Source organism: Ambystoma mexicanum, chromosome 6q (genome assembly GCF_040938575.1).
Source record: "Ambystoma mexicanum isolate Mex_15411 chromosome 6q, UKY_AmexF1_1, whole genome shotgun sequence".
Lineage (NCBI taxonomy): Eukaryota > Metazoa > Chordata > Amphibia > Caudata > Ambystomatidae > Ambystoma > Ambystoma mexicanum.
The window spans coordinates 76,710,014-76,734,522 of NC_090937.1; the positions used below are offsets into that span (position 1 = coordinate 76,710,014).

The 24,509-nt window shown below is 49.2% G+C and overlaps 1 protein-coding gene across 5 annotated transcripts in view; it reads right to left on the reverse strand.

The window, feature by feature from the left end:
• The window catches only part of CENPC (centromere protein C), a 1,963,500-nt gene that overhangs the window by 553,506 nt on the left and 1,385,485 nt on the right, over positions 1-24,509 (reverse strand). For 4 of the 5 annotated variants that reach the window (XM_069630493.1, XM_069630492.1, XM_069630490.1 and 1 more), the window contains one exon: positions 1,792-1,872. In XM_069630493.1, coding sequence (XP_069486594.1) covers positions 1,792-1,872 — 81 coding nt within the window. Of the gene's footprint in view, positions 1-1,791; positions 1,873-6,154; positions 7,025-24,509 lie in introns of those variants that run through there. The other variant, XM_069630494.1, reaches the window with a different exon arrangement.

Genomic DNA, 24,509 nt, shown 5'->3' on the forward strand with positions numbered 1-24,509 from the left:
ATCACGGATACCAGTGTATGTAGAGTAGAGAGAATGTCCATAGAGAGGTCTCTAGGGGGGAGCTGAGGAGGAGGGCAAATAGGAAGCTGGGGCGCAGGAAGAGAGCCAAAGCCCTCGTCATCCTGGGGCTCTCCGTTGCCTTCCTCGATGGTATCTTCGTCGTTGCTCTCTTCGTCACAGGGCCTGATCCCGACGTTTCCCTCGTCGCGCTCGTCCTCCTGGATGGTCTGAAGGTAGACAAACTCCTCCTCTGAGGAGATATCCGTGCCCTGGAGGACCTCCACGCCTCTCCACCCTTTCTTTGTGTCCAGAGGGGATGGTCTCGGGGAGATGACCGGCATCTTCTTCTCCGGGTTATTCTCAATGGGCTGGAATGAAGACTCCCCCCTGGCAAGGAGCGACACTCTTGCCTTCGGAGGTGCGCTCTGCGGTTCCACCTCTGCGGCCTTCGAAAGGGATGCCACCACCACCTCGATGGAGGCCAGAGCCTTCGTCAGGTGTACCTGGGCCTTCGCGATCAGGACCGGTGGTCCCTTGTCCTGCTTGGCCTTCATGACTGTCCTGGACGCCTCGTCCTGCTTGGCCTTCTCCTTAGGGGGAGGGCCGGAGCCTCAGTCCCCATTGGCCTTCTCCATCGAGGGCAGGCTGGCTTTGGACTTCTCCAATGCCGTCTCCGGAGCCACCTTGAGTTTGCCCGGATGGTCCGATTTCCTCTTGGACAAAGATCCTGAGCGCTGGCTGGTGGCCGAAGTTGCTGGAGACGTCGGACGCGCCCTGGCAGCCGAAGAGCCCGCCGCAATGGCGCTCCCAGTGGCAGTGGACTTGAGGTGCTTAGCCTTTTGTTGGACCCTTGCGGGAAGGGTGCCCTCAAAGGACTTGGAAGCCGGCTCACCTTTTCCAGAACTGGGAGAGGCATGCTCCTGGGACCCACCCAGTGCAGAGGCCTTGGTCTGCAGCCACTCATTCAGTCGCTTGCACTGATCCTTCAACGTGCGTGTCGAGAATTCATGGCAAAATGCACAATCATCCTCCTTGTGCGTCGGTTACAGGGAGTAAAGGCACTGGGAATGTTTCACGTCCGAGAAAACATTCGGTAAGCCGCAGTCGGAGGAAAGTTTGAAAAGGGGGGTGGAATCCTCCTTCTCCTCTGACATGGTGCAGGCGGCGTAGGCCTGAAGAATCTTCTGGAAGCCTCCACAAAGAAACTTGATGAAATCCACCTTTGAGGAGCGCTGAAGAATCCGAAACATTGGTCCCCGTTAATCGGAAGGGTGATCGATTGAGCACAAGGCTCGATTGACCGAAAACTAGAGTAAAACTCTTCCAAAATGCGAAAAGCACAGTAAAAGCTTGAGAGCTAAGCACGAGGACTCCCAACACTTGAACGTGCAGTAATAATCTGAAGATGGCTGCCAGAGGAGGGGCTTAGGTAGAGGGCAGTCATTGGCTGGGGGCAGTATGACCCAGAGCTCAGTGATTGGTTGTTAGGAGAAAGACAGTTCGGAAATGAAACTGAAACAGATTTTTTCTTTACCGAGGACTCCCAGCCTGACAACAGGGAATTTCATGAGCATGTGAATCCATGCTAGACCCCATGCTGGAGAATAGTTGGTTACCTGAAAAGGATTCCAAGCAGCGCTTCAGATTTGTGCGAGTAGTCCCAGGCACAACAAAACGAGGAAAACAATTGCTAGAAGAGGTAATTAGCTCATTCAAATGCCCTTTCATCAAAATACACTAGCATGTTTACTGAACATTCTGAAAATAATATATTAATTAAATGAACCATACCAATTTTTTCAGTTTGTTTCTGCACTGGTTCGCATAGACAACTGTCACTGGAATATGTGTCTGCATCTGTGTGGTCGGAGTCTGCAAAAAAAAAAAAATGACAAAATAGTTATTCTCCAGGGTCAAACGACCTTTAGGAGGTGAAATAAAATCAGTCTCATTTAAATCACAAAATGACTTGTAGGACAGCCATTACAGCCAGGAAATGTTTACCTGCATAGTTCAAAAAATGTCTTGAACAAATTGCTTCCCTATCGATGGTGTCCTTTCTGATGGGTGTTCCTTCCATGTATTCCTCATTAATAATCCTATCCCCAGCAGAGCTGCTCTTCTGAAAAATGTCCACCGCAAGGATTGCACTGTGGCTCTGCATCGACTCCGTCCGATGCCCCCAAGTTCCCCACACCGGACCAGTATATATTGAGGTGCCACGCCCAGTGACCTCTGTTCCACCTTTTTTCGTTAGCACTCTGACACTGAGGGACTGCAGAACCGATGATAAACTAGCTAGCCACCAAGAGGAACAGGTAATGAGGGTGATGAGGAATTTGTGGATGGAACATCCATTGTATTGTATTTTATTTGGTTATTTATATAGCGCTCTTTCCCCACTTGTGTGACCCCAATGCGCTTTTTCTCATTTGGAACGCCCTCAGTGACCATAGTCAATGTGGTAGGAAATTCTAGGCAGTTTAGCTCCTGAGATGCATGTGTGCATGTTGCTGTTCTAGGACTTGGGTGGCTGGCAAGCCTCGACTAAACAGCCCCAAGAGAGGTCAGGCACGTGGATAGGCGCTGTTGAGTGTTTGAGATAGAATACTATTGTTGAGAGAGTCTATGTGAGGCCAGCTATACCGAGTTCCTATCGGGTGGTAGTCGCTGTATGCTAGTGGCAGAGGTGTTAAAGGTACATATAGTGTTTCAGTCTGCACGGCTGTGTGTGATGCTAGACTGGATGTGCATAGCCATAGTCGCTTTCTGTTGTGCATGGATGCTTGGCAGTGCCTGTGTCCACACTGGTGGTGTGAGATATACACAAAGCTGCGAAATTTTTCGACTGGGGCGATCTTTGTCCAGATCTAGATGTGAGAGCCCTATACCAATGAGTCCTAGGTTTCACAATGTAGCATGTTTGACCATGCCTAGAATCCTGTATAGTGGGAGAGAGGCCAAGGCCTTGCAATGCAGTAGGTTTCAGAATAAAGTAAACAAAGATGAAGGCTACACCTAGATTTAAGAGATCTGTATAGTGGGAGAGAGGCCTACGTCTCACAAAGCAGAAGGTTTGACCATGCAATAGACAAGGATGGAGGCCAAACCTAGATTTGAGAATCCTGTATAGTGAGACAGAGGCCTAGGTTTCACAATGCAGAAGGTTTAAGCAGATAGTAAACTAAGATGGAGGCTACACCTAGATTTCAGAGACCTGTATAGTGGGAGAGGCCTAGGTTTCACAATGCCTATTGCCAACCTATTGGTGAATAGGATTAGCTTAAGGAATCCTGTAAGTAGGGTTTCACTATGGAATTTGGGTAAAAAGGCTACACCTAGACCTGAGAGTCCAGCACAGAGTGGGATAGGCCCCCGGTCCCACAGCGCAGTATGTTTCGCCCTGTAAAAAGAAAGATGGAGGTTACACCCGGATCAGATGATCCTGTGCAGTGTGAGAGGGGCCATGTCCTGCAATGCAGTAGGTTCCAACATATAATAAACAACAATGGGGGCTACACCTACATCCGAGAGTCCTGTGTAGTGGGAGCGAGGCTCAAGGTCTCACAATGCAGTCGTTTTCGCCTTATATTGACAATGGATGGTTGCTAATCAGAGATTAATGAGTCCTGCAAAGTGGGAGAGAGGCCCATACCTCACAGCGCAGTAGGTACCACCATGCAATAAACAAAGATGGGGTCTACACCTAGACCAGAGAGTCCCATACAGTCGGAGAGACGCCCAGGCTTCACAGCGCAGTATGCCTATCATATGATAAACAAAGATGCAGGCTAAACCCAGATTCGAGAATCCTATATGGTGCGAGAGATGGAGTGCGGTAGGTTTCAGCCTACAACACAGCAGGATTCTGTAACATAACAGACACAGATGGTTTATCAGATGGTTTCGCGCTGTGAAACACTTGTGTATGAGCGCGATATAAATAAAATATCAATTCAATGCTATGCCTAGACTCGGGAGCACATTCGCAGTTGAAGACTGCCAACATTGGTAACTCCCAAGGCGAGCGATGCAGGCCAACGTTCACAGTGATTCAGATGTTGTGTGCTACTCTGGGCTACTTATATCATTCTTTGTGGTCTCTCTTGAGGATGGATCTACTGGGTGGGTGGGGCGTTCCAGAGTGTTGGGGGTGTGCCACAGCTAAAGCTGCTGGTTTACCTGGAGTGGTGGTGATTTGTCAGGTGAAACCGCTGCAAGAGCTGACGGCCCTTTGTTGTGATTGATGGAGGGGAGTTTTTATTAGTGGTGTATTCTCTGGGTGCAAAGAGTATTAGAAAAAGCCAGGCTTTAAGGGCCTTGCTGAATTTCAGGTGGTTTGCAGTGTTGCGAATGTGTAGCGGTAGGGAATTCCAGATGATTGGCGCTTGGACGGAGAAAGAGGAACCACCAAGCCTTGTGGAGCTGTGGGGAGGGATCACTAGGCGAAAAGCTGTGCAGGATCTGAGGTTCCTGGAAGGTTGGTCGGGGCCAGTTTTGCCTTGGAGGAATTCCGGGCCGGTGTTGTGGACTGCGCGGTGTGTGGTACACATGGCTTTAAAGGTGGTGCATCGAGCAATAGGGAGCCAGTGAGGACTCTCAGGATAGGGCTGATGTGTTCTCTGGTGGGCAGGTTCATGAGCAGGCGTGCTGATGTATTTTGGATTCTTTGGAGTTTCCTTAGTTGGGATGCCGGGGCTCCTAAGTAGAGGCAGTTTGCGTAGTTTAGGCAGGAAAGGATGATGGAATTGATGGCCGAGAAACGGTGGGGAAAGGTGAGGTTTGGGAAAATCCACCTGAGAATCCGCAGGTGGTAGAAGCAGGTTTTGGATACACTGGTGGTGGGTTGGGTGAGGGATCAATCTGAATTCAGCTAACAACCAAGGTTTTTTTTTTACCACGTTAGAGGGTGCCAGCAATTGTCCTAGTAGTTTGGGCTACAGGATTGGTTGGGGGAGGAGCGCTGTTTTCCCACATACCATGATTTCGTTTTTTCCCGGGTTGGGGATGAGGTGGTTGGTCATCATCCAGTGGTCAATGTCAGAGAGGCACGATGACAGGTCCGGGCTGCCAGAGCCTTCCGAATTTGGAATTTTGAGGATGATCTGTGTATCATCTGCGTAGTTGTAGCAGGTAAGGTTATACGAGCGGATGATTGCGGGAATGGGTTGTATGTAGAAGTTGAAGATTAGGGGTGATGTAGATGCTCCTTGGGGGACACCTTTACAAACTGTTTGTGATATAGATGTGAACTGGTCGAGATGCATGATTTGCGACCAATTAGAAATAAAGGATGAGATCCAAGAGAGGGTTGTGCTTTTGATTCCTAGTGTTTGTAGTCTGACTAGTAGAATCGAATGATAGATGGTATCGAAGGTTGCAGAGAGGTTTTGCAGGATGATAATCACACAGCTGTTTGCATCGGCTGTTCTTTTTAGGTTGTCCCAGATAGAGACTAGGGAGGATTCTGTTGCCCTTAGTTGTATGAAGCCTGATTGCGCTAGGTCTAGGAGGTAGTTGGCTTCGGCAAATTGGCCAAGCTGTTTGTTTGCTGCGCGGTCCATCAGTTTGGTGATGAAACGTGTATTGGAGATAGGATGGTAGTTTTGGGGAAGGGATGGGTCGAGAGTCGGTTTTTAGAAAATGGGTTTGATGTAGGATGTTTTTAGGGCATTCGGAAAAGATCATGATCAGAGTGAGTGATTAAGGATTGTGCGTGCGATGTTGCCTGCACAGGTGGAGGAAAGTATTTTTTTAAGTATTGAGGCTGGGCATGGGTCTTCAGGGGAGCCTGACGGGCGGCTGGCTGCTACAAGCAAGAGGAATTCTTGGTGTGTGATGGGGGATAACAATTTAAAAAATGTGCCTGTGGGGAGTTTTGGGCAGAGGTCTGTGGGCGAGTGGGAGGTGGTGGTAAGTGTTTTAGTTTCGCGATGATGCCGGTGTGTCTTTCGTTGGCGGCATTGTAGAAGTGGAGCGAGAGTGTGTTGCATAAGGATTGGTAGCTTGGAGTGGACAAGCGCGAGCATGAGCGGGATTTGAATTCTGATATGATTCTATGTAGTTCCTTACTTGGGTTGCGAGCGTTTAGGATTCGGTTCCCATAGAATTATTTCTTGCTTTTTTAAAATTTCTGATCTGTACATTCTGGTTGTCCTTGCTAGGGTGGTTTTGTTCTGGGCTGACAGGTCGGTTCTCCAAGCCCGTTCCAGGCGCGCTTGAGAGTTTTTAGTGATTTGAGATTTGGGTGAACCACCTCAGCGTTGGTCCAGATCTCTGAGGTTCATTTTGACAGCGTGAGGGAATTTGTAAGCCAGAGGTCGAAGGATTCTATTGCTGGGGGTCCTTCCTGATTTTTTTTGATAAAACATTTTATTGTGTTTTATGACAAAACAAGCCCCAGACAGGGAGTAAAACAAAGCGCACAAAATAAATCGAAAACCAAAACATATAGAAGCACTCCAGGACAGCACCCTCAATCACAGGTTCGCATAGCGTCTTGATTAACAGAGGCTACCATAACCCGTTCCCTCCCTCCTTCCCCCGGCCACGCACTGCCGCTGTAAGCACTGCAGTCTCTCGTTATCAGGGTCCAGTCTCTTCCCATTTCCCCCATATCTTGGATGCCTCGGCCGGGCATCCCCGTGCACTGTAAACCCGGTGCTCCATCATGGCACATGAGTCCATATTAAGTACCCATAGTTCGAGTGTCGGGGGATCGGGCACTCCCCACTTTTGCGCAATATTGCATTTCATCAGAGCCGCTGCAGTGTTCAGTAACAGTTTTTCCCATTTTATAGATTCAGATGTATCCGGTAAGCCCAGAATTAAAACTCTCGGATCGAGCTCAATGGGGCAGGCAAGTGCCCTGGACAGTTCCGTGCAACAGGCATTCCAGTAGGTACGGATCCGGGGGCATGACCAAAGAATATGATATAAGGTGTCTTCCTCTTCCCCACAGCGAAGGCAGTTCGGACTTGTTGCCCTCTTCCAACCGTGCAGAATGGTCCGAGGGTAGTACAGCCTGTGGAGGATTTTTTTTTTTTTAAACTTTGTTTATTAGACTTGACAACACACATAGACTCACAGGTCAGCAAATGCATAACGTAACATTAATTTGCGAATCACAGATACAACGGTTTCACTGTACAGTGCAGTATTTATAGCAACTCAGAACTTAACAAGCTTATAATAGAGAGAGCATTATAATTCGAGTGGGAGAGAAAGTGTATCACACCTAGGTTTAATGAGGGGAGTGGGCCGGAGTTGAGGCCTCCGAGCCTGAGGAACGGGCTGACAGGTAGTCACGGAATCTGCACCATATATCCCTTGGCCTTGAGTGGGGGTGTTGTGTAGCCCCCCATGCCTCCTCAGTGTCGTGTGCCCAGGTAACTGCCCGGAGCCATTGTGCGTGCGTAGGTGCATAGGGGCGAAGCCAGCATAGAAGTATACCGCGGACTGCGAGCAACATACAGAGGCCTGTAAATTTCTTAGAATCACGCTGCAGTTTTGGAAAATCGTGAAAGAGGCATCGCATTGGGGAAGGGTCTATGGTGCAGTCTAGTATGTCTGATATAGTGGAGCATATGTACTGCCAATACTGTGTCAGGTGTGGACACTCCCAAAGCATATGAATATAATTAGCCTGGTCTGCGCCACATCTGGGACAATTAGGCGAGGTCTCATGGAACATGCGATGCAGTTTAGTTGGAGTGTGATGATACCTGTGTAGTACCTTGAATTGTAGTAGTTTGAACCTGGAGTTGTACGAGACCTCGTGGGTTCGTGCACACATACGGGCCCAATGTTTGTCCGAAATCTGTACTCCCAGATCTTTCTCCCATTTAGCTCTAAGTATAACAAAAGAGGGGACGGCCCTGGTCTGCAGTAGATTATATAGTCTAGATATTTTCCCCCTGAAGGAGTCGGAGTCGCAGAGTTCAGCTATTATAGGGTCATCTGGCGGAACTGCAGGAAATTCGGGAAATTTGGTCTTTAGATTTTTCCGTAATGAGGAGAATTGTAACCAAGCTGATGGTTTACGCTTAAGCTCAGGGGGGAGGTCCGACCACTCCAGGAAACTACCACGGTCAAAGATATCCCGGATACTTAAGAAGCCTGCCCCCGTCCATCAGGCTACAATGGATTGGGGAATATAAGGTACTCCAGGGAGGAAGTTCCAGAGTGGGAGGTCACCGTGAAAAGGATTGGGGGTCACAACCACTGTCCATATTTTGCTAAGAGCAAGCGACGTGCTAATCACTGGATCAGGGGAGTCCGGGTCCGGCGGGGCTGGTTTGAGAATGAGGGACCCAATAGTTCGTTCGCTAACCTTTAGTTTTTCAAGACGGACATGAGGAGGGGGGTTCGTTGTATTAAACCAGTATGAGGCAAACTGGGATTGCGCCACCATCCAATATCTGAGAAAATCGGGGGCACCGAATCCTCCCAGTTCCTTGGGAGCGGTGAGAGTGTTCAGTTTAAGCCGGACTGCACCGGAGTGCCAGAGGAATTTGTTAGTAACACTGCGTAGTGTCTTAAAGAATCCATCACCCGGCCAGAGTGGAATGTTTGCAAAGCGGTATAGGAGTTGGGGCAGTACGACCATCTTTAGTATTCCTATTCTGCCAGCTAGGGAAATGGGGAGTCTGGTCCAGCTTGCGGCTTTGGTGGTCAGTATGGCTAGATAATTTTGGTAGTTATCGTTGCGTAGTTTCTCAACTTGACGGGAGACCGATATTCCCAGGTAGGTGAAGGTGGATTGGGACCAAGTAAAGCCCATCAGTATTGTGGTGGTATTGTGGTGGTGTATTGTCAGTAAGTGGAAATAAGGTTGATTTAGAGCAGTTAACCTTAAGACCAGATATGTGCCCAAAGCGGGTCACGTCGTTTAGGATTGGAGCGAGGTTTATTTCTGGGGAACGGATGTAAAGTAAGGCATCGTCAGCGTATAACGAGACAATGTCAGCTTGTCCTGCTGAACGTAGGCCCCTATGAGAGTGTGATTGGCGCATCATGTCAGCAAAGGGTTCAATTGCTATTGCAAAGATTAACGGGGAGAAGGGGCACCCCTGTCGCGTACCTCTGGCTATCTGAAAAAGGGTGGAACATCTGTCTTCGGTGCGGACTCTTGCCACTGGATTGGTATAGAGTAGTCTGACCCAGGATCGGAAGTTGGGGCCGAACTTACATTTTTCCATGACTCGCCATAGATACTCCCAAGACACCGAGTCAAATGCCTTTTGCATGTCTAGAGTGGCCGCCACAGCTTGTGTTTTTGGATTGATCCTACTAACCACATTAAAAAATCGCCTAAGGTTTAGGGCTGTGGATCTACCGGGGACAAATCCCGACTGATCGGGGTGTATGATATCGGACATGAATGGGGCAAGGCGGTTAGCCAACAGTTTAGCAAAAATTTTAATATCACAATTTATCAGTGATAGGGGACGGTACGAGCCACACCGAGTGGGAGGTTTACCAGGCTTGAGAAGGACCGTTATCATGGCCTCGCGGAGCGAGGGGGGAAGTGTACCCATTTCACATGCCTCCTCCCATAGAGCGAGTAATTGTGGCACCAGATTAGATTTGTAACGCTTATAAAAGTCCATAGGCAGACCATCCGGACCGGGGGTCTTTCCTGCAGCGAGTGCTTCGATGGCCTCAGACAGCTCCTCAGTGGTGAAGGGCCTGTCCAGAGATACAGCAGCGTCCATGGAAAGGGTAGTGAGTGGGAGTCCTTCCAAATAGGAGTCAATTTCCGAAACTTGGTGCCCATCAGCCTTCGAGTATAGGGACGTATAGAATGTGAGAAACTCTGTGTTGATGTCATGCGAGGTCGTGGCTAACGTACCATCCGGTCTCTCTATCGCTGGAATGTTGGGGGCACCAAACTCATGACGAAGCAGCCTGGCCAGCACACGGCCTGGCCGCTCTCCCTCCCCATAACGTCTAACCGCCCGAGGGTCATCAAGGAATTTAACTTCTCGCTCAGCAAGATTACGGAATCTGGCCAATTCACGACTCAGTGATGCCAGTGTGTCAGGGGAGTGATCGTTAGAGTATTGGGATTCAAGGCTAACGAGGGTCGACTCGCTGTTAGCGATATCCTCCCGGATGTTTTTCAAGATGCCACCTCCTTTAGATATGGCGATACCCCTGATGTAGGCTTTAAATGCTTCCCAGAGGGTGGCTCTAGAGGGTACTGAGTCTGTGTTGAACTCAAGGAACTGCTCAATGGATAACTCGAGCTCTGAAGCAAAGGTGTGGTCTAGGAGGGCATGGGGTCTCATTTTCCATTGCCTTGATTTTTCAAGATCATGCCCCCAATTCAGGGAGATGATCAACGGGGAATGATCGGATAGAGTTCTAGGAAGGATCGACTGATTAGACAGGGATCTAATTAGTATGTCAGATAACAACCATCTATCTATCCTGGAGTGTGAGTCGTGGACAGAGGAATAGAATGTATAACTGCGGGAAAGGGGGTACATTAAACGCCAGGCGTCGACCACCGCCAATCGGGGGAGAGTTGTAAGGATCATGCAAGCTGCCCTTGAGAGCTGACGGGGTCTGGAGCCTGACCTATCTAGGGTGACGTCTAGAATCGTGTTGAAATCACCGCCCCATATTATTGGGATCTGAGGGTAACTCTCGAGGATCGAGGCTAGGTGAAGATAGAATTCCGGGTCGTCAACATTGGGCCCATATATATTCAGGATAGCTACCTCTTGATTCTGCAATTTACCTACAATAAGTACGTATCTACCACAAGGGTCCACAAGTGATTGAGAACAGCTGAATTTAATGCTTCTGTGAATTAAAATGAGGCTACCTCTGCTTTGAGTAGAATAGACTGTGTAATACCTTTGGGGTCCCCACTGTCTGGCGAACCTCTCGCACTGTTCAGAGCATGCATGGGTTTCTTGTAAACATAGGATTTGTGTACCATGGCGTTCTGCGTAAAGTTGTATCTGCCGCATCTTTTTGTGGTTACCCAGACCCCTGACATTCCAACTCATAAAGGTTAAGTTTCTATCCGCCATTAGTATAGAGGGGTCGTGTGGGTTTTTTGATATAAATTTGAGATGGATCAGTCCATGGCGGGCTAAGTCCGCGTCCCATACCATCTGTGATTCTGTGTTGCAATAGTGTGTCCCGTGTGGTCTCTCTAGTGGTTGCCAAAACTTTTTTAACATAACTGCCCCTCCCACCTTTTCCCACCCACATCCCTCCCCCAACTTGAGGAATGATACCCAAACCCAACCATGACAACAACAAACTTCTCGGCATCAGCGCCTGGGGGCCTGTTTGCTAACCGAGCAATGGCGCAACGGACTGAAGAGGGTGAGGATAGTACAAATACAGCCGGAGTCTCTGGTGTATTCAGTTTGCAGTGTACACGTACACTTTCACGGTCCAGACATGAGGGGGCTGCCATACCATGTCGATGCATTATCATAGGTGCCAGGCATTACCACCCGTAGTCACAACCTTCCCGGCCCCTGCAAATGAACAGGAAGCCCAAATGTATTTTGAAATCTGAAAACACTCATATAGTATCAATACCCCAACCAAGGGGTCAAATCCAAAAGGATCAATATGATAAGAAAAACAAACCAAACATACGATAACTTTTTGAATTGCTACAACCAGCGTGAATAATGCTGAGTTCTGTCCAACGCAACCAGGGCCATCATCTTAGGTCACATTATGGATTAGAATGGCGGTGACTGGTGATCAGCCATGATAGTGTTCATCAAGGAATTTCGAAGCTTCCTCTGGGATCGTGAAAAAAAAGGTTTTGTTGGAGTGTTCAATTCGCAATTTTGCAGGGAACAGCATGGAGTACTTGACTCCCAAGTCTCGGAGTCTCTTCTTCACAGCCGCAAACGTTTGGCGTTCACGCTGCACTGCCACCGAGTAGTCTGGATATATGTGGATTCTGGCCGCTCCAAGTATAAGTTCACCCTTGACCCTGGCCGCTCGAAGGAGTGCATCCTGGTCACGAAAATTTAAGATCCTGGCTATAATGGGCCGAGGGGGTGCACCTGGTCGGGGTTTCGCGGTCAAGGAACGGTGTGCTCTCTCGACCGCAAACTTTGTGGGGAGAGCTTAGGGGAATCCAGGAGTGTCATGAGGATCCTTTCGATGTAGTCTTCCATGGGTTCTGTAATGTTGTCCTCTGGTATTCCGACAATGCGCAGGTTATTTCGCCTCGATCGGGATTCGAGGTCATCATTCTTCTTCTCTATCACCGATACTCGGTTGGTGAGCGTAGAGACCGCAGCGCGTAAAGAGCCCAGGTCCTCCTCTGCAGCCCCCAGTCGAGTCTCGACCTCCGCGACTCGCCCGTCTGTTTTCTCAATGTGGGCTTTAATGGAGGAGATGGTCCCGTTCATGTCGTCCAGTTTAGTGTGAAGTGTAGTAAAGCCATCACGTATGTATTCAAGCATCTTCTGCGAGTCGTCGGAAGTCGATGGGGCAGGGACGGGCGAAAGCTCCTCAGGGTCATCTGGGGGAGGTTTGGACGGTGTTTTTGTAAACATGTTCAGCGAGCTTTGTTTCTTCCCAGTGCCGGCTCCTTTTGTCATGCTGGAGGCTGGGTTGGGGGACCAGGATCTTGGAGGGAAGCAGATAAATTGACCAGAGGGGTATCTGAGTAGTAGGGGGGCGGCTCCTGAGTCAGTGGGCTGGTGTTGATGCCCGTAGAAATGCAATTGTCGGTGCCGCAGTCCTAAGACCCGGAGCGTGTAAAGCAGGCCCAAAAGTTCAAAACCGGGTTCTCCTCACCTCCAGTGCCCGTGTTTTATGTATAGCAGGTATGAAGTCCAGTGCTATCGGGGCTCACAGGCGGGTTCGCAGGGCGAGGCGTGGGAGTCAATTTGGATTGAGGATTATGTTGCCTTCGCTAACTCCCAGAAGGTTCTGTTTTATTGAAGGAGGGATGGAGGGCTCCTCAGTCGACGTGGTTAGTTGGTGGGGGGGGGCAGCCCCCGGAATCAACGGAGGCACCGGCCCGCCTGGGCACCCCGCAGTCTCCCCAGTCAGAAGGCGCTCCCTCCGATGTGCCGGGAGGAGTCCGGTGCACTGTGGGGTTTATTGGGGTTGAAAAGGGAACCACAGATCCCAGCGGGGCCCCCCTCCAGGGCGCCGCGGGCGGTATCGACTGGAGGCAACCACCCCGCAGCAGCTCCGACGGGCCTCCACCGATTAGGGGGGGAGGGAGAACCAGGGAACATCAGCGGGGGTCAACCCAGGGGGGGGGGTGCCCATCAACCCTCGGCCAGGCGAGCTCCTCACCTCGTTAGGATCTCCGTTGGAGCACACCGTTGGGGGGTATGTGTGCCAGCAAGGTGGTCGCGGCAGTTCCAGCGGCGCCGGGGAGCTAACCTCAGAGCGGAGGCGCCCGCGAATCCAGGGCCCTCGCCGCCCGCACACCGCAGGGCGATCCTCAAGCCGTCAGTCAGTTCGGCGGCCGCAGAGCACTCCGACTCACACCGGAGTCCCGCCGCCCCTCCCCCACTCAGGCCGCATACGCCGGGGTGCCGGGTGGAAGCGGGAGCCGGCACTCCCCGGGGCCTCGTCCGGGACGGGGTAGGCGTCTCCGGCGCTGCGCTTCAACAGCGATAGCTCGGCCTGCAGAAGGCCCACGAGCTCCAGAGTCGGGGTGGCCGCGGGGAGCAAGTTTACATCGCGGCTGCAGCAATATGGATCGGCACAGCTGTATTATTGGTGACGAATCTGCAAATACGTGCCCTCGTTGTCCGGAGCTCCCAACTCAGGCGGCCATCTTGTTTCGGCGCAACAGCGCCCCCCGCCTGTGGAGGATTTTGAGTTGCACCAGTCTGAGCCTAGAGGAGATGGCCACCTCACGCGCATACATTAGGACCTGGATCCAGTCCTCTGGGTCTATCCCCCCACATCTCTTTCCAACCTGGACTTTAATCTCGATAACTCAGGGGTAGCGAAGGATGTGATAGCGTTGTACAGAATGGATGTACATTTACTGGGAATGTATGCTGGGATCATATTGCGCTCTATTGGTGTGCAATCAGGGATCGTGCCATCCATCGTTATATGTGTCCTCCGGGCATGGGTCAGTTGCATAAAGTGATATCGTTCAGTTATGGGCAATTGAAATTTACATTTCATGCCCTCAAACGAGGTCATTTTACCATCTCTGAGGACATCCCCAACCTTGAGGATTCCCGCCCTTACCCATCGCGGCCATGGATCAGGGGGTCCTTCCTGATTGATGAGGGTGAAGGATATTTGGTGGGATGCCCTAGTGGGTAGAGGGTGGGTAGGGTTGGGGGGGACAGCAGGGTCTGGTGTGGGGACTGGTAGTGCGGAGCGAGTAACACAGTGGGAGGTGGAGTGATGAGAAGGAACAATTCGAGGGGGGGGACAGGGGCTGAGGGGGGAAAAGGGCTAGGACTGGGTTAGGTGTGGGCGGTGAGATTTCATTCCTATACTGTGGTGGCAGTGATTGCGAACTGTGTCAGAGGATGGGCTAGGGGAGGGGGTATTAAGGGGCCTGTGGTCTTGCCCTTTCCTTGCATTATGAGCGGTCATGGGTATGTGAGTGAGAGTGTGCGGTTCTCTGGTGATTGGGGTATTGGCTAGAGCTTCTCTTGCTGCGCGTAGGCTGGGGAAGTAGGAGTTGGGGTTCATGTGTAGTAGCTTGGCGACAGTGTGAGTGGGAGGTGTCGGGGGCGGTTGCTGGAGCAGTTGGCGTGTGATGGGCATATTAAGTGTGTCGCTGCATTCTCTGGTGTGTTTCAGGGGACAATGTTCTCTAATCACTCTCTCCATCTTGCTGCTCTTAGTTGCGCAGAGTGGGATCTACAGATTGGGGAGAGTGGGACAGGTTGAGGGGGGTATGTGTGGTGGGGTGGGGGAAAAGAGGGGTGAGGGATGCACGCTGAAGGTGCGCAGTGGAAGGGAGGTGGGGTGTGTGATGGCGGGTGTAGGAAATGACTGCAGTGGGTCTCACTGGGCCTAATGGTGTGCCAGCGTGCTGCTCTGTTTTGGCCAGTGAGTGGCATGGTACTTAATTGGCTGTGTTGCGCGGTTGAGGCCCAAGTTTCACAGTGCAGTTTGAGTACAAGATATAACAGAACTAGGTTTGAGAGTCCTGTATAGGGGGAGGACTAGGCTTCACAAACCAGATTACATACAGGAGTAAACACACCTAGATTTGAGAGTCCTGTATAGTGGGAGCGAGGCCTAGGCTTCACAGTGCAGATTACATAAGGGAGTAAACACACCTAGATTTGAGAATCCATCCTGTTTAGTGGTAGAGAGGCCTAGGTTTCACAGTGCAGTTTGGGTACAGTATTGAACACACCTAGATTTGAGGGTCCTGTATAGTGGGAGAGAGGGAGGCAGAGGATAGATATCACAATATTATCCCGGTATAGGTAAGTTTGTTATTTTTCCAGAGCTTCGAGGCTGATTGCTCTACTTCCCCGCCCATCAGAAAGAACATTACTGAAAGCTAAGTAATTTGTCCTTCTAACGTATTCCTTCCTCCCACAGATTCATCATCTATGAGAGACTGCAAAAGCAGTACACAAATCTGGAGAATGGAGGAGATCAAGGACACCATTGAGGGCTAAAAACTCTGCAGGACTGCCTTACTAAAGAGAGCATCCTGTCCCTAAGGGAATCCAAGGAGTAATGCTTAGCAAACTTGTGCAGAGATGCCCACGTTGCCGCATGGCAGATGGCCAGGACAGGGACTCCCCCTTCTGCTAAGTAGAGGTGGCAGCCACTCCTGTTGTAGAATGGACACCAAGGCATTCAGGCACATCCTTTCTAGCCAGATCACAGCATACTGAGATGCAGAAAATGATCCACCTTAACAGGGTCTGTTGGGTCACAGCAATGCCAGCACGAGCACCAGAGTAAACCATGGAAAGCTCGTCATCTTTTCTAGCCTCCCTCATCCGAGAGATGTAGTACTGAGGACTTGTGAGCAGTCTAATAGAACATGAATGGAAGGGCTTAAACGGAGCAAACATAAGTAAAGTAAAAAAATGTAAATCCTATGCCAGGACAACAAACTGACATGGAGGAAACTGGTTACACAAACCCTGCAAGAACTGCATGACAGTGGGGATTGTGAAGATTGAGCCCTGTTCTGGGCATCTCTTGAAAACCGAAGGTGTCCCTTAACAATGCCAATCTGCAGGCCGGCTTGAGCCAAGGACAACAAAAAATCCCTAACAGGTGATAATGGACAGGATAGAGGATCCATATGTCTTTCCCAACAACAAGTGAAAATGTACATCATCTGCTGGCAAAAATAGACTTTGTATCAGGTGTCCGAGCTGAAAGGAGCACACCAATGACATCATGCGACAAGTCTCACTCCTTCTATCTCAGCCTTTCAGTAGTGATGCATGAAGGTTTAGGTGGGGAATCCGTACCTATGATTGGTAGAGCAAGTAGACTCTCCCGAAAGGCGTCAGGGAAGGCAGATGGACATGGCAAGAAACGCTGGATAACACGTTCTCTGGGTCCAGTTTGGAGCGATCAGGAACAACATGGATCCAAACGGGCTCAATCTCCTTAGAACCAGTAAAATAACAGGGTTCGTCGGGAACGCATAAAAGAAGTCGAAAGTCCACTTGACAGTCGGTGCATCCGCCAGAACTCCTGAGACTTCCAGTTCACGTTGGAAGTAAAGAGGTCCACTTTAGAAATTCCCCAAAGTAATATCACCTCCAGAACTTATTGGCAGAGCTGCGATTTGTGGGAGGCCGAAGTCTGTCGGATCAAGGCATCTGCTTTGACAATCTCTCTTTTGTCCAGATGCGCTGCCATCAGAGAGACACTGTTCTCCAGGACCCACAACTACAGCCACCGTGCTTCTCTGCAGAGTCAAGGACCCCACACCACCTTGTTTGTTGAGGTAGTACACGGCCACTGTGTGGTCCATCAGAATTAGCAGTATTGCATGCCACAGAGGGGAGGAGGCGACTAGGGTCAGCCTGATTGCTAACAGCTCCAGCAAGTTGATGTGTTCCTGAGACGCTGCAGGAGGCCGCCGTCCAATCACAGAGTCGGCAGGTGAGCACCCCAACCAGTCAGAGATGCGTTTGTGACCACTGTCACCTGGAGCCAAGGTTGACAAAACAAAGCCCCACACAGCAAGTTGTCAGGCACAGCCCACCACGCAAGATCCTGAGCCACTCTGAGTCTTGTAAAAGGTCTGGCATTTGGCCCAGAAACTGCGAGCACAAGCAATAGAGAAGCCACTGAAGCGATCATATGCGCAGCCTCACCTCTGGCACCGGTAGGATGAAGGAGGCCAAGAGGCACAGAGGGAGCAGGAGGGTCGGGACATATTGCTCCGATCGGAGGCAATGACCACCCAGGAGATATTCACCAATTAGTTCTCAAACGAGAATGTCCAGCAAAACTGAATGTCTAAGACTGCTCTGATAAATAGGAGACTGGGTTCGCGAAACCTGAGAGTTCAGGGAAAAGCAAATGTTGTGCAATAGAGTGCATGTGCAGAGAAGATGCTGCGACATTAGTGCTGTGGTGTGGGCTTCGACATGCCAGTCGTCCAGGTGGGTAAAGACATGTATGCCCTCCCTTCTACGGTGAACCACCACCACTGCTGCTAGCAGTTTAGTGAAAGCCCTGGGAGCCAAAGAAAGACTGAATGACAGGGCTCTGAACTGGTAGTGATGTCAGCCCACCACAAACCTTAGGCATTTCCTGAGTTTCGGATTAATCGACATGTAGAAGTAGGCATCCTGGAGGGCCAGGGCCAGTGATACCAATCATTCCTGCAGATCGAGAGAGCTTGCATGTTCTGGGATAGTGCAACCATCTTGAACTTGTCCTTGTGTAGGAACAAATTCAACAGCCTCAGATCAACAATAGGATACAAGAACCCATCCTCCTTTGGCCCCACACAATAGGTGGAGTACCGACCTATGCCTCATTCTGTATGGTACCAGTTCTATCTGGCTCTTTGAAAGTAGCCGACGGACCTACTCCAATAGGATGGTATTCAGAGGCAAGGTGCTGGTTTAAGGGCCATGGTCCTGAGGACGCTGCTACGAAGGGAGACATTAACCCTGTTTAATGACCTGCAAGGCCCAAGCATTGGACGTGGTCTTCACCCATTCCGTGCTGAACAGGGAATGTTCCCCGCCCACCCCAGGGAAACTGTGGTAGAAATCCGCAGAGGCTTGGCACCTTGAGGCACTGAAGGGATGGTGGCTGCTGTTGCCGCACGGCAACATTATTCCGCAGAAGGCGTCTGCCCTGCAGTTTTTCTGGGTGCCCTGGTCTCAACCCCTTCTTGCAAGGATGCAGAGGCCTGCTTTATGGCTAGGCCCAATGACTTTGCTGTGGCCTTCGATGCCTGAAATTTCTGGAGGGCATCATCAGCCTTCACCCCGAACAGATTTTCGTCATCAAAGGGCATGTCCAGAAGCTTAGCCTAGTCATCATGTGCAAAGCAAGACATCCTCATCTAAGCTTGAGCACTGAACTTGTGGCCATATACCTGCCCACACAGTCAGCCGGATCCACCCCAGACTAATAGTATGGCTGGAAGCTTCCCTGCTGTCTGTCACCATAGACAGGAAACCCTCATGTCCCCTCAGGGATATGTTTAGCCACATTCAACACAGCTGACCATAGGCCAAAAGAGAATTTTGCAAAGTGCAAGAAACGTTCACGGCACAGAAGGCGAGGCTGCCTGAAAGGACACCACCTTACCCCAAGCGATTACTTTAACTATCAGATGGAAGAAAGGAGTATGTGGAAGACTTCAAAATTGGCAGTCACGGCCTGCACCACCAAGCTCTCTGGGGAAGCATGAGAAGAGACAGACTGAGTCTGAGGGCACCGGACAATGTTTCCTGGCCAGCTCACTGTCAACCGCTGAAGTCGAAGCAGGCTTTTCCAATATCTCCAATTACAAGCGCTTTTACTGCCACATTGAAGGTGTGAGGTGTCAGAAACATGAGGCAAACACAAAAGTGTATTTTCCTCAAATTCTGCCATTTTATAAAAAAATAAAGGGTGAGATGAACTATGTCACAATCCTAACGAGAATCCCCCTACCTGGCAAACTAAACTAAAGAAACATAACCTAGTTGTCCAAAAGTCTCTGACCATTACAAACAACAAAATAATAAAAGGAATATAGGAATATTTGACAATCTTCAATTCAACACACCAGTGCAAAAGTCCAAACACATACGTTTCAAAGAGTACCTCTTGTGACCAGGGGTGTGGTTCCCTTCCCCATGCTCAATGTAGGAACACTCAAAGAACCGTCTGATAGAACAGTTCTGACTCAACAAATTTCCTTTGAGAACAACACAAAAGTTCCTTTTCTCCCAGTACGATCTTGCCTTGGGTAAAGTAAATGTCTCTTCATAAACACTTGACTTGTTTCCAACACTTGTTTTTCTCCACATTTTGCTTTTTGATTAGGCAAATGTCTTTCCCATAACACTCTTGTTCCACTTTAAAGCAATTGATATCGTCTACAATATCTTTCTTGTCAAGACCAATACCTTTCTCATAAAACAACAGTTTATAAATTAAGGCAAGTGTGATCTTCAAAATATAGAGCAATTATCGACATCACACTTCTTTTTCCAACTGAATACTTTTGTCAAGATAGCAAGCAACTCCTTACAAAGCAACAGTTTATAAAGGATTGTAAAGAACTTCTTCTTGCAAAAGGACAGCTTGTCAAGAAATGAGAATTGTGGTTATACTTTCTTTCTGCCACACCTTTTTGCCACAAATATAGTGCTTCAAATCATCAATCTTTCCTGGTCCATTCACCTGCCAGGACTAACTACTATTGGTCCCTTTCCTAGTTTACTTGTCTGCCAGGAGCAAAACTACTGCAACTACAATTTTTCACAGTGGCAATATTTCTTCCCAAAATCCTCCATATCAGGATCCCATGTAAGGAGATCCTCTTTTATACATCCCCTCTCCCCCCACCAATGGTATCCCACCAAAGAGGAATTGCGCCCTTGTTGCTTCTTTCTTACTTCTGTACAGCCTCTTGTCTGAGGGTAATGCGGGTTGTACGTTTCCCCTAATTGGTATCCCACAAAAGAGGAATCACGTTCTGGTTTCTTATATGCTGCTTCGTACAGCCTGTTGTCAATGTGGGTTATAGGGTTCCTCTAGCAGATATCCCATAAACAGGGATTACGCCTGGCTCGCTGTTCTGTTACTTTCTTTGTTCAGTATTCAGAATTATCTGTTATTATTAAACAGTCTTATTCGGAGCACTCCAGGGTCACCTCTGGGTTTAGGCCAACTCACCAGACTAACTTGGTGTCTCCGCTTATTGATTATTGGACGAGGTGGTTCTCCTGTGGTCTGCCCGCTCTCCTGACAGCGCCTTCTCAACTTCAGCAGACAGCTCCTGTTAGGGAGAATTCTCATTTTATGACCAATTTCCCTCACCTAGTGAGTCCCCCAGAAGCTTTGCTTAAGAACCAACCCGCGTTACCGCCTGAGAGCTAAGCTTTGATTGCTTGACCACATTTGACCACTCGGAGAATCTGGGCTGGGGTGTTCAATGCTTTGACTCTTGCATATAGAGAGCAGAAGTACAGATAACCTCCACCGGTGCGTTACAGTATCCCGATGCAGAAAGATGTCGTTGCCTTGGCCATGAAAGGGTGGTTCAAGCCACACTCGTCCCAACCTGTGAATCAGCGCCTCAACGCCAACTATAGGCAGGTGGAGGGGGATCCACTCTTTGCGTCGACGCACCCTCAACCACACTCTTCGGTGATCGCTGCAGCGCCACTCTACTCTAAGCCTCAGTCATCCTTCGGCCACCTCGTACTCAGCGCTGCTAGGCAAGGAGGAGAAGATCTTGGATGCGTAAGGAAAGAAGCTGTTCTCCGACACCTCGCTGCACCTGCGTCATTCCAACGCGGATGCCATGCTGGCACTCGTTAACCAAAGGCTTGGCTGGGAAATAGCGGACTTCCTTCTAGTACTTCCGGTGCAGAGCTAAGCACGCTTCAAGGCGGGGCTAGGAGAAGCCAAGCTGGTAGCTGTTAGGGAGAATTCTCACTCTATGGCTAATTTCCCTCACCTAGTGAGTCCCCAAGCAGCTTTGCTGGATTTCTGGAGTTTACTTTTTCCACTTGGTAAGAGTGTGAGCCTTGTTCCCACTCTTACATGCGTTTTGCAATGTGTAGTTTACTGTTTGTGTCATAGTGGGCTCTTGAGGACACCACTCCATGAGATCCACTTTTTATGTGTGTTACACAGCACCTTCAGTGCAGTAACACAGGGTTGTCTTTTAGATTTCCCATTGACTCCATTTTTCTGGGGCTGACTACTGTCCCCCAGAAACAGGTAAAGTTGCCATTTACTTTATGTAGTCATTTGAAAGTACAGACCCAGTACACCCCATCTAACATGGAGTACTGGAAAGGGTTAATTCCCATCCCTTTTTGTCTGTGTGGTAAACGTGGTATTGTTCCAGGCTATTATAGTAGCCTCGAACATAAGCCTGCTTGACCAAATACTCTCTTTTGGGTCCGGTCGGGTTTATTGGCCATTTCTTTTTGTTAAAGTCCTTCTTGTGTTTTACTTTGCGCGGCAAACCAGGTTTGCCTTCTTTTGTTCACCGTCTTTTGGCGGGCTTCTGCCAAGAAGTCCTCCTCTTGGCGCCTGGGTGTCTCGGTGTGCTGAATGTGAGGGAGGGGTATAATCACCCCCTGCAAAGGGTATCCTTGGAAACCCAAGTCACACTTTGGTATGATTGGCTGAGGTGGTTGTCCGGGCCGGAAAACCCCCCTGCTGCGTGACTGACAGCCAGGATGTGTGAATGGAGGATTTTCGCATAAAAGGCAGGACTCTTGGGCTGGAAGTCAGAGTCGCCGCTGGAACTGCAAGGAACCGAAGAGAAGCGGAGAAGACGACGGCTGCTGCTACTACCGAGTCCCACTGAAGCCCTGCTGCAGTCCTGACATATCTACTCTTCAATGACAAGAGAAGATCCAGTCCGGAGTCTTCTTCCCTTGAGCTTGGTGGGATCAACCAGCTCATCTTCCACAGGCAGAGGACCCTCTTCTTGGTCAAAATCGCTGCACACTGTTGTAGTGGTCCGGCTAGCCATCTAAAGAGCCTCTCCTGTTTTAAAGGAGCGCACCTTTTATTCACTGTCGCTGCTGCTGCCCTCATCCCTGCGTAGTGCAGCTCTCTCCTGACGTCGTCCTTCTTGTCCCCACGACTGAAGCTACAGGAACTGCGAGTCTGCAGGAAACTACCAGGAACAACTGCTGTGGCACCAGCTTCTTCAAAGAATAAGGTACTGTGTCCAGCTGCGAGGAACTAGGTTGAAACCTTTTCTCCACATCCAATGCTTGCCCTTGTCTTCCTTCCCTCTTATAACTTTTGCTTCCTCTGTTGACAACATCCAAGTACTCCTGGCAACATTGAATCTTGAACTGTCTGACTGTGTGATCCTCGACAACAGGAACCCAGTTCCACTTGAAATTGGTGCAGGCCTATTGACCTATTTCCTGTTAGCAAGTGTCCTCTGATTCTGTCTGCCTTTGACAAAGTATTGCCTATGATTTTACCCCCAACTCTCTTTTGTTAAATCAGGTGCTAAGTGTGTTTTTACCCCAGTTACATTTCTTTCCGCGGATACGCACATCTTTAGTAAGACCGAACTGTCATTACTGTCAAAAAGTGATCGCATATGTATTCCCGGTAACATCTTGTGTTTCACAACACCGGTCTGGCTAATCATAAGGTACTTACCTTGAGTTGTCCTGCACAAAGAGAATTGGTAGTGTGTAGTGTATTTTTCATGTGATTTTAATTTAATAGAAGTGAAGTGTTTTACCAACAGAAGGTTTAGAAATAAATGTACTTTTACTTTTTAACCAAAAACCTTGAATCAGTGTTTGCTTGAGTCATAGTAATTGTGGTCCTGTGTGTAATTTCTACTACTGCTCCTTTGCTCTTGAGATAAGTCTGGCTGCTCCGCTACTGCTACCACTTGACAGCGTTTGCATGACAATGGGGAACTGCGCTACTTCACCTTGTGTTAGGCAGGATCCTGTGCAGTTCCCTTAGGGAGCACTACAGAAGATTAAGACTACAGGTATGAGCAATAAATCCCCTTTGGTATCAGTCCATAACAAAGATTTAGTTGGTAGCGGTGGCTAAGCAGTCAGACTTATCTCAAGAGGGAGATGAGCAGTATTCAGGGTTTACACAATAGGACCACAATACTATGGCACAAGGAAACACTGACCAAAGCTTTGTATTAAAAATAATTTACATATTTATTTTACACACTTCTAGTACAACACATCAATCACAGTTATTAAATCAAGTTAAAATCAGTCAAGAATAATATACACAACTCCCTGGTTAAATTGTAGACAAATTTGAGCAAGAGTGAAAACTGAGCAAAATGGCACAGTGAAAACCAAACACAAATGGCACTCTATCAATTTCTCACAAGGGAGGGAAAGAACAAGTTAAACAGGAATATACTCTTAAGCACCCTAGCAACACTTCCCAATAAGATTGTGAACAAGTTTAGGCAAGGCAGTACTTCAGCATGTATAATACTGAGGTGAAAACCGAGCAAAATGGCACTTTACAAGTTTAAAAAGTGGGAAGGAAAAGTTGGTTATAAGAGTTAGGTGCACCAACACATTTCTAGGTGATAAGCAATCTAGAGAAGGCAGTTGTAACAGATTCAGCCAAAGTCAATAGGCCTGTGCCAGAGACAGTGGTACAGGGCAAAGAGCCCAGGAGCTAAATGTTCTTGTTGATGCAGTCAAATCTTTGTTAAACGATTCGAAAAGATGGTTGCAGAAGGTGAAAGACAATGTTACATTGGGGCGGCCAAACCAGCAGGTAGGTAAAGGATTTAAAACAGCTTTAGCGGTACCAAACAAAAAGGGAGGCCTGGCGGAACAAAGTACCTTAAAATGTAGAAGAGGCTCCTGCGGTGGCGGTTGTTCCTGGCAGTTCCTGCAGTTCGGGAGATCCAGCAGAGGAAGAGAGGCTCTCGTCGTGGAGGAAGGTTCGAGTTACTGCACTGCCCAGGGATGAAACCAGCCACACTGCTGCCAAACAAAGTAAAAGGTACGCTCCTTTAAATCGCGGTCGTGGTGGACGGGTGCCTGGCTATCCGGTCTCCGAGTGCAGGACACTGGCGATTCGACCAAGGAAGGTCCTGGAAGGCGATTGGGAAACTGGTTGGCCCCACCAGCTCAAGGGAAGAAGGCTCTTGCAGATGAAGATCTTCTCTCGTCGTGAGGAGAAAAGTGGTGAGACGCTGCAGCAGGGCTTCACCGGTGGTTCAGTTGGTGCAGATATCTTTGGCTTCTCTCCTCTTTGGCTTCTTAGTTCCAGTGGCGACGTCTTGCTCTTCCAGTCCTAAGGGCCCTGCTTTTATGCAAAAAGACCCCCCATTCATACAGCCTAGCTGTCACTCACACAGTGGAGTGGTC